At 46.3% G+C, this 10,730-nt stretch overlaps 1 protein-coding gene across 2 annotated transcripts in view; it reads left to right on the forward strand.

Moving 5' to 3' along the window:
- The window catches only part of LOC310884569 (sphingosine-1-phosphate transporter SPNS2-like), a 136,182-nt gene extending 126,273 nt beyond the window's left edge, over window positions 1-9,909 (forward strand). For both annotated transcript variants that reach the window (XR_014574287.1, XM_083806511.1), the window contains 2 exons: window positions 3,447-3,493; window positions 5,215-9,909. Coding sequence is in view for 1 of the 2 variants with exons in the window: in XM_083806511.1 (XP_083662637.1) it covers window positions 3,447-3,489 (43 nt within the window). In the remaining variant the exon portion in view is untranslated. The remainder of the gene's footprint in view (window positions 1-3,446; window positions 3,494-5,214) is intronic.
- Window positions 9,910-10,730: the final 821 nt, after the last annotated feature.

Genomic DNA, 10,730 nt, shown 5'->3' on the forward strand with positions numbered 1-10,730 from the left:
CTTGACATCCCATTACCTGCTTGAGGTTAAGCTCATGAACAGAAATGATAAAGTCATAGAGCTCAAACAATCGGTAGGCTGTATCTTATGAAAGTCAGTGGGACATATATTCCCCCCGTGGCTTCTCACAACTTCACCCCACATTGCTGGAACAGTCAGAACTGCAGGTAGGAAGGGCGATCTGGGTTTTGTTCATGCTGGCACAGGGTGGAGGAAAGCATTCAGAGATTGGATGTGAGCAGCAAAGCCTCTTTCAAAGGCTTTGGAAGGTCCAGATTGTGCCAGGAACTGTGTAGCAGTGTACAGTTGTACTCTGCCAGTACAAACCGTAAGCTCCAGTATCTGTTGGACTGGTGAGCAGCTATGCTGGAAGAGACAGAGCACTTGGAGAACCATCTCTGCACAGTTCCTGAAACTGAAGCTAGAGTATTGCTGACCTGTAAAGGGTTCTGGTGACTCATCTGTTATCTTAAATTCATCTTCTTTTTCTTATGCAATTCTCTCACCGGCTGAGGTGCTGTGAAATTAGATGCATTTTACACAGTATAAATATTTAACAGCCCTAAAGCATGTAGTTTAATATTAAACAGACAGTCATATAAATGCTTCAGAATTATGGATGCTGTCACATTACATGGAAATGGTTTGATAGCATCTAGGAGAACTATTTGGGTTTGACAGGGGAGGAAATGATGGGGTCAGAAGGAGTCAGTCTCATTTTTAACTGCTAGAGGAGCCCGTAAAAACAACCAAAAAAAGTTGTACAGCTTCTGTTCTTGAAAGGCAATTTGGGCAAGTTTCCTCCCCCTCAGGAAATAACAGAGTGGTTCCCACCCTGCTCTCTTCAAGGAATGAAAACATTCACAATCTTGAGAAAACAATGCAGAGAAAATAGAACAATTTGGGAACCAATGTTTAGTCAGCAGATATCCCCAAATCGGAAGCGATAACCTATTCAGAGTGGGATTATCATTATTAGAAAGACACGTGGGACTTAAATGAGGATTTATATGCTCTTGCGTCTTGTTAGCTTAAGTGCATGCAAGACATTTTACCACCTAAAAGAATCTGAAATTTATTAGTAGTATTTTGCTTAAAAAAAAATAAATTCAGAGCTGACCTGCTGCCACCCATCAGCTGGGCTTTGTTGAAACCAGGCTGTGCACAAGTCAGTGACCATCGTCTACAGCACAGTGTTTGAGAATGAAGACTGCCCTGAAATTTGGGAGATTATTTCAGTTCTCTCTTCTGCCTCCTAGCTTCCAATGTGATTCCTGAAAGTCCATTCTGTCCCCAGCAGGTTCTCAAAGACATGGTCTAATTTCCTGTGAAATCTTCTCAGTGCATTTCAGGAACAGCCCCTCTAGGCCTCCGTTCCCTTCTGTAAAAGAGAGATAAAGCAGAAATTGAGAGAAATGCATTAAAATGCAAGGTAAAAGTCATTCTCATGACTTGAGGGTAGCAGAAGTACTTACACGGGAGGTACATTTTATTCCATGGGAGGCTGAAACATACGTGATACGAGAAGCAAGGCCTTGTGTGTTCACCTGTCAGCAACGCAGGGGGGTCCTCTACACGAGAGATGATCTAGTGTCAAAACAAATGTCTTCTGTATACTCAGTATCTTGTAAAAATGTGGAATGAGTACCTTGGTAAGGGACATTGCTTTCCAACAACATTGTTGAGCAAACAGCTGGAGTTTTAGTATTCTATGATAGTTTCATAAAATGTCATAGTTTACTTCCTGCTTCTGACTGTAGCATCACAAGGTAATGTTTCATCTCTCTGATGTATTCTGATAATTAAAGCGTAGTTAAGATGTTCAATAGACTGTCCAGTACAGTAGGGCTACAAAGAATGGTAATTCTACAAAGAAACGTAGGGCAGCTCCTGCATCAAAAACATCTCAGTTCAGAGCCTTCAAATGCAGAAAAGGCAGAGAGGCTTCTTTGCGTCTCGGAGAAAACTTCCTGCGAGGTTGGTGCAAAGTTCTCTAGGCTGAGCTGGGCCAATTCCTGCTGCAGACATTTCTTGGAAGGTGACCTCTAACCACTGGTTCATTTTCATCCCAGAACAGGTCTTAACCCAGCACCATCCCTTTTCAGCATAAAAGGGTGTCTCGGGCCAGGTGTGAAGTCTGAGGAGCCACAGATGAGTTTCAATGAATCAGCATTTTCCAAAGGAAAATGATGCTTCACTGAGAAGTTCTTACCTGGTAGGCACTCAGGCAGAGATGCTTGCTGTGAGCTTGCCTGTAAACCTGCCCAGGTTTTTCACTGATTCAGAAAGAAGTTGTGCTTTTGCATGTGATTGCAAAATCCTGCTGCAATCCTTTCAGGTATACAATACCACAGGATTAGTTTGTTATTCTAAGTTAGCAGCCAAGTGGTATGAGAAGACTCCCGCTTTGTGACTCATTTGTTCTCCTCTTGGCCAAGTACAGCTAGAGTGCATTTGGGTAAAAGCACTCAAACGTGTCTCCTTAAACCCAGACCCTTAAGTGAGGTCAGGGTTTTCCAGCACAGTTATCCAGAAGCCGGCAGTTCCCACCGATGTCAGTGACCACCCAAGACAGAAAGCAAGTCCCAGGTTTATTACAGTCCGAGGGTGACTTGTCCTTCTTACAGTCCACATTAGAGCCCTGCTGGGCTTAACATTATCAAAGGAGATTGTTCCTGTCCCTAAGCAACCACAAGCTGGGAAGCCATGAGTGGTGTTTAAAAAGACAGAGAGGAGGGGACATTTGCTGCTGCAGGAGCGCTGGTGGCAGCTCCAGGTCAGAGCTGTTGCTGAGGAAGGCTGAATTGCACAGGGTGTGTACTGCAACAAGAAGGAGCAGGTCTAAGGGATAAACCTTGTGAAACTATTCCTGCTTTTTTCCCTGGGTACCTCACAGAGCAAACAGGATCCATCCCCCTCGCTGCCCTCAGCAGCAGGAGGCAACAGCTTCTCCCTGGTGATGCTGCAGTCCTCGCCGGACCCCATCAATCACTTGGGAGCAGTTGTCTGGAACAGCAGCAGGTCTTCAGGAGCTGAAAATTGAAAGGCAGCTTTCTTTTTAATTTAATTTTTATCAGTGGTGACTGTTTACATTTATGCTGTCAAGTCTGAAGGACACCGTCCAACAGCCATTGTATGCACAGCCTTGTCACTGGCTTCGGGAAACAATTGCTACGTCTGAATGCCTCCGGGGCCTTCCCAAGTCCTTGTCAATTAGTGTCAGCAATAGTACTTGGCGTGTTCCAGCAATTGTCAGAACTGCTATCAGACACCACTGTGAAACGGTTCCAGCTTTAATAACTGTCCTGCCCTGTAGTATAACGTGCTATCTCTTTAGAAACTGTTAAGCAGTGGGAACCTGGATTTAAGAGGCTGGTATGTTTTTGGAAGTCTACTTCTTGGCTAGTTGCAGCTCTCTCATGTCGCTCTTGTTCTCCCTCCACCAGGGTGAATCACCTCGTGATGCCACCAGCCTCCGTGAAAGTCTGAGATGGTGAGTGACCCAAACCCACAACTGGTTTCAAGCTATCCATCCACTCCAAACCCCTACCAACTCATTTCTTTCCATATCACTTGGAAACTGGTTAACTTTTGACAGCCACGATCTGCGCCTTTGCTACCTTGGACCCAAATCAGAGCAAAGCAAGAACACAAAAACCAGGGGTCAAAACTCAAATATCCTTTGTAGCACTGAGGTATGTCCAGAAACCTTGTGCTCCCCTCTTGGAGCAGATAAGGCCATGCAACCCGTATCAATTTGAACACCCAAAGGTGTGATTGTCCAAAGCCAGAATTTCGGCTTTGCCCAAATGCATCTTGCATTCCCAAAACTTGCTGCTGCTTTGCTTTTGGTCTAACATCTGCTCACTATCATACAACCATTTCTAGCAGATTCCAAATACAAACATTTCTGCTGAAAAATGCTTTCTGGCAGCACAAGAACGCGTGCGTTGCTGCTAGGACTGTCCCCACTGCAACCCTCGATCAAGGGTGACGGATCTGAGACCCTGGCAGGGAGCCAGCGGGGCAGTCCCACTCCCACTCCTTCTCCTCTCTTGTGTTCAAGCTGTTCTTATCGCTCACCAGCAGTCACAGCATCCCAGCTCAGAGCTGTAACAATTGATAAACACTTCCCAGCATTTTACTGTAGCCAAAATTAATTACAGCGATTTGTTTTTTGAAGAGGAGATTTCTTTTCTATGAATTAAATGCATTGAAAGACTAATCATAAAATCAGAACTCGGTAACACGCTTAAGAAGAGCCTTTTGGGGAAAACGATTTATTACAATCTCTAGTATAGCAGATGTGTTATTTCCACAGAGGGGAGGATGTTTTGGTAGAGCCTAAGGATAAAGTAGGCCTGCCTGTACCTTGCAGTCTCTGGGCTGGATGTGTAATCATACACTGTCATTTATCAGCAGCTTTTAGACAAAGCTTTTAAAAAAAAACACACAAAGACTCAAAAATTGGGGAGCAAGTATCAGTTGGTGTTGCTGCGACTTGCCTTACAGAACTGAATACTTGGGTCCTGTGCACACACAGGTTTTTTTCACTGTACTTTCTTTTTTTTCTCTTTTGGTCCAACTTTATATAAGTTGAGAGAAGCCAGGCTATCCTTATAGCTATTTTTCCATAAGCCAGCAGTCACTGATTTTTAAGGTCAGGGACAATTTCCTGCATAATATGGAGCACAGAACCTCTCACAGGAAATCCTGCAGCGAGAGAACTGGTTATCCTATCCACAGCATGCACAAGTGGTATCGCACCAGTCAGGAGATGCTGATGCTGCTCTTTAAAGCCAGTGCCTACCACCAGCGTTGGGCTGAAGGCAGCGCCTGCTCCACTTTGTTAGCAGCAGGGCTGACAGTGGGGCTCCGTGCTGGGGATGTGCATGCTGGGCTGCCCCCACCCCTGAACTGGGCTCTCCAGGGAAGCAGTTTTGAAAATGACAATTGAAGGTGAGAGGCAGTCTCTTCTTGGATGAACTGGTGGGGTTAAAATCAGCCTAGCAAAACTCAGCCCTGCTCTCCTCTGTGCTGTTTCAACCCACAGCAGCTGTACCTGTAACATCGAGGTGAACAAGACACAGCTGACGCCCTTAAATAGTACAGGCAGGAGTGTAAATCTGGGGCAGACTTTGCCTGGATCACAGCATCTTTGTGCTTCACCAAGTACCACTCACGATGAGCCTAACCACCTTTTCTCGTTTCTAGTTGCCAGTGAAGGAAACCACATGTGGACTCCTGCTTCCACCACCACAATCTCCAGCTCGAAGCCCTTCCATACTGGAACCGGCGGCTCCTTCAGCTCCACGCCGCCCCGGGAGGGTTCTCCAGCACCAAACCCATCGCAGCGCTCCGCCTGCAGGGCCAGGCAGCAGGAGATGAGCAGGGCAGCCTGGAACGCAGCGCTGCTGGAGCGTAAGGACATTCCCAGGTTCCTCTGAGCATCGCAAGCAACTCTCCGCCGGCCCCACAACGCGCTACCCAAGTGAGTGACTGTAGATTGTGTATATGGTTTTAGTTGTAGCCGATGAAGTCCACATCGTTTATAGGACAACCTCCGTCCTAGCAAATGCTGCTGTTCTGCCAGCACTCCCGCACCCAGAGACTGCACTAGTTGGGGACCTGTTCTGTACATCACCTTTTCTTTAACACTGAAGGCTCAATTCAGATTATTATTTTTTATTTAAATACGTCGTAAGATGCTTTATCTCTGCTGAAGACATATATATAAATATATATATTTAGATAAACAGTTTTTATTTAAATGTTTGAGATCTGGAGCTGCCTGTGCAACCCTACCAGCCATGAATACGTCCACAACTCTCCTCATCTCAGTGCCCTGCTATCAGGCCCTGGAGGGGCACCACAGGACGAGTCCCAGGGGATGGATGACTGCCTGTCACCTGAGGCTGAGCAATGGGACAGAGGAGAGAGTTTCACTGCACTGGGTATGCTGGCGGTTGTTACAGAAAGGCCCAGAACTTTTGACAGAAATACCTAGGGGCTCCAGATTTTGCTCAATATCCTAAATTCAGCCTTGCCTAGGAGATTCACAGGTTTTTAAAATACCAAAATCCAGCTGGCTGAATTGCTTTACCTAGGGCCTGGTAGTGCAATATTGCTGTGCCAGTGACATCACGCTTTGTTTACACGCATATCATGGTATGTGTATTGTCAGTGCTAATTCTCCCTTGTCAGTATTTTCAAAGCAGGTGGCTGATACTCTACAGTAGCTGTTCCCTTTGGAACGATGGTTAGGTATAATGCATGTCCATCCCCAAGCACACTCCCAGCCTACTCTTACTGGGGTGTCAGTTAATCATTTGTTTATGAAGATGTACTTGAGATCTTTAATACACAAGGCCAGTGTCTGAACTGAGTTAGAGTTTCAAATGCAGAAGAGTGTGTCTGTAAAGCAGTCAGAGTGCCATTCCCCAAGAGTCTTATGTCCTGCACTTGACCTCCACAAGCCAAATTTATGCTATGTCAGCTTGATGCTGCAGGAGTGTGGGGAAGGAGGGAGAGCACAGACCCTGGAAAAACAGTCAGGCTTCCAGAGAAAGGGCGTTCTTCCGTGAGCTCCCCCCTCCCTTTGTAATGTTCAGATGTCTCCCATAGTTTAGACTCTCTCCAGCTTAGTGCACACCTTGAGGTGAATGCGCCTCGCTCTTGTGCTCATGTTTAGTAAGTAGCTGTGGCTGGGCTGCAAGTAGGACTAAATCAGCAAAGGAACTGCAGTGCTGGGACTGGACCCGATTTAAGCCTGGAAGTTGGCTGTCCTGATTGTGGTGTACGTTTGTTCAGGGACATAGGAAGGTACTGTTAGTAAAGGTGGGTTTTAGCTCTCCTTCATTTGCAGGATGTACTGTGAGCTACAGCACACCATTAATGTAAAGACGGTCAGTAACTCCAGTTACCAGCAAACTGGTCAACACTCACTGCGTAGCCAGTCTCTGCCCAGGCAGCTGTGTTTTGAGGGTGACTCCTATAACAACATGAGCATTTCCTCCTCACAAGCCTCCATGGGACTATTCTGCAGAGGCTAGTCTGTCACCTCAAATACTTTTTTACAATGGCTCTAAGATTTGGTTAAGCAACTAGTGCCAGAAATTTTCCTCGAGTGCTTGGGCATCCTCTGGAAAACAGCAAGTGGGTGCTAGAAATAATAAAGCAAAACAAATCCAAAACAATGGTTCATTTCCCACCTCGTGCCACTATTTACGTTTGTAGGGGAAATACCAGTGCTGTGGTCTAGGAGCCAAATTTTTGGCTTTAAAGGCACATGAATTTCTGATTCCCATTAAGAAATTCCTCATTAAGCTGGCTAAAAAGAAACAAAAAGCAACCAAACAATTAGTCATTTCATCTCAGAGACCAAAGATTTGCCATGTTTTCCAAATTGCTTTTCTGATAGGCTCTCTCTGCTGTAGCATTTACTGTCAACAAAATGAAGCATTAATGCAAAAGTTCAGAGGTTAGGAATTATCCTTAAACCTAATTCTCAGGAGTCAATAATGAAAAGGGAACTTAAATATTTGTAGTTTCACTGGCTCTCCTTGTTTGTGACAAACCCCAGTCCTTGTTGGAGAAGCTCTGCACTGTTACAGGAGGCCAGCTTTATCTTCTGTGAATATGAAGGAAATTGCTGTGGCTTTCTTTTTAACAAGGATAAGGGGATGGGAGTGAACAGGGAATGAGAAGCGAGTCCTACTTGCAACAGTTCCATGCCAAGGGACCCCCGAATCCCTGCTCCCACATGTTCCAGGCTAAGAGAGGGGAGCCAAAGCAGCAGCTGTGACAGCTCAGGAGAGATGAACAGGAGAGGGGACAGAAAATCTGGCTGCTGCTCCTTTACATATTCATGGATCCGTATTCAAATGGCTCGAAGCTGAAAGGTTGGATTTCTTGTTGAGTGTGTCTTGATTTAGCTGTGTGTTTGTATTCCAAACTGGAAGAATTATTCAGTGAGAGCTTCTATAAAGTTGTTCGGTCCATTAGAGGGAAACCAGCTCACTTAGATCAAGGGTCTGCACAACTAAGTCAGTAACAGGAACATCAAGTCTGGGCTGGAACCATGCAATACAACCAAACAGAAGCTGGACCCATGTTGCCATTTAAGTCTGTTCCTTGGATCGTAACAGAGTTCCCTGTCCCGAGACACAGGCCCATTTCTGCCAGTATGTGACGTGGGGAAAGTCGCTACCTGGGGCTCAGTTTGTGCACGTGTAGAGCTGAGATAGTCGCTGCTGAAATGAAGTGCTGTTGTGTTTCTGTACTATAGGAAAGGTCAGAAGCTCCCCATTATTAAAATATGGCTTACCATATCATATTATACTGGTGCTGAATTCTGGACTTTAGCACGCAGGATTGTGCTGGTTTCCATTGTAGCTCTGTGTGTAACAATTTTAGGTAGGTATAGATGTAATCAGGCCCAGAAGCTATTAGGACCGTTTGGCTGTTGACCTCATAAAGCAGTGTAGAAGTGGAAACATTTTTGGTATACACATAGGAAGTGTTTCTGGAATGAGAACAGAAGTCTAGGCTGGACACATACTACTTATAGCAAAGCTGAATAACAACCCTTATTAAAATTAGTATTTGTTTTTATAAAGAAAGGCTGTTAATAGGAAAAGATAATTAGTTTTTAATAAAGAATACACATATTTTAGTACCCATCACAACCAACGATGCAAGATTTCAGCCCATCACTTAAATAAATAGTTGTTCAGACCATCAAGGTTATGTTTGCAATTCAAAACTTTCACGTAAAACTAAATAGTCACAGTAAGGACAGAAACACCTTTAAAGCCACTGGTTTCCTGCACACAAAGTGACTTCATGTGAATGTCTGAAAATTAGCATGCACAAAAAGCAGCCCTTGAATGCATTTAAAAACATAGGGGAAAATACTACACTAAAAGGGAGCAAGCACCCCATCCCTCATGCCCTCCCATGCACGTATACATCTCAGGCGAGGGAGCCAAGAGAGGGGAGAGGGTTCAGGTTTTTGGCTGGTGCCGCTGCATCGTACCTTACCCTGCTCCTCAGGCTGTGGCCGGCCCCTCCGCAGTGCTCTGCCCTTGCTCCCCACCTCTCTCCCTGCAGGGCTGCAGCAAGGTGTATGCTCCTTCCACCCTCCCTGTGCTCCCTGGGGCCCGCAGTGTTAGATGCGGCCTTGCTGCACGCATCAGGGTCTGTGCCTGCCTGTGCAGGGCATAGGGAGGGTGTGCAGGGCATAGGGACAGTCCAGGATGCCCCTCAGTTAGTCACCAGGGCTTTCTTCTGCTCCACTTCATGAACAGTTTGGTGTTTTTTTAAGCAAGTGTTAACTCCCTCCACAGCTAATACTGCATTTGCACCAGTGTACCACTGTGAAGCAGCCAAGCTGCTTGTACACAGCAAGAGGAACAGAGGTAATGGGAACTGCACAGAGAGGCAAGAAAATTACCCAAAAAGCAGCAAGCTGCCAGCCCGAGTAACTACACTGCCTCCTGCTGCCACCACTTACGATCTGGGTGAACCCAAGAGCCTCTCACCTTTTATAGACTAGCTAAGAGAGAACCTCAGGGTGACAAAACCCTACTACATGAATGGATGTACTCTGGAAAGCAGAGTTCCTCTCTGCACCTTCTGTCCTAATTGTTTGTTTTCTTCTCTGTTTGCTTTATTGTTTGGTAAACCAGCACTTACAATCACTTTTACTATGTGATGTATGGGAGTAGAATAGTATATTTTCTTGTTATACAAGGGAGGAGTATAAAATAGTTTTCTGATTTCTTTCAGAAGCAAATGACTATTTTATTTTTTAAGAGCAATTGATTGTGAATCTCAGAGTATAAAAAAGAGAAATAAGCCAAATATATACCTTTATGTAAATTAAGAAATAAAAGTATTTAAAACATACCTCCCGGCTCCCTTTCCTGTGTCACCACTTGCTCTGGTTGTGCACTCCGATGGCTGCTGCCCGCAGGGCTGCTCCCTGGGACAAGGCTGCTCCAAGCCCCACAGCTCCTGCCACAAACACTCTGACACGGTCCCAACGAGCCAACAGTGTCCAGGCTGGCCACCAGCCTGCCTGGGGCTGGTTTAAAAGCAACACCACTGGCAGGGACAGGGGGAACAGGGGGTGGTGGGTGGCAGCCTCCTTCTTCCTGGGTCGGCCGCCTGGGTCCAGCTCAAGGTCGGAGCTTTAGGGGAAGGTGTTGGTGGTGGGCAGAGACGGGGTGAGCTGACAGCAAAGCCAGAGTGGTGGTAGCCATAGGTTGGGTGTTTGGGACAACGGGCAGAAGCAGGGCAGGAAATTAATCCCAAGGCACGGCTGGCCCCAAGGCCGCCCTTCTCCAGGGGCCCTGCACAAGCCACAGATGCCGGCTCCACAGGGCAGTGGCTGCTTGTTTGTGGGCAAAAAGGGGCGAAGGGGATGGTTCTGCTGCTTCAGGTGCAACGTGCTGCTGCACACCAGCTCTCCTGCCCTGGCCGCACAGACAAGGCACATCTCAGCCCGAGTGTCTCCTCTCACCAGCCATGGACATGTTCTCCGTGTCCTACAGGCCTCCACACTTCCCTTTAGTGTGCTTTTCCTTCAACGCAGAGCAACTGTCCAGGCCAGGAGACCTGCCCCCAGCAAGCAAAGGATGTGTCTGCCTAAAAAACCAACCCTGATCACTTTCTGGCACAGCATCTCTGGGCTTCCAGCTTAATCGTACTGTGTAAGTGACTTAAGC

This window comes from Anser anser (genome assembly GCF_964211835.1).
Source record: "Anser anser genome assembly, chromosome: 20".
Classification (NCBI taxonomy): domain Eukaryota; kingdom Metazoa; phylum Chordata; class Aves; order Anseriformes; family Anatidae; genus Anser; species Anser anser.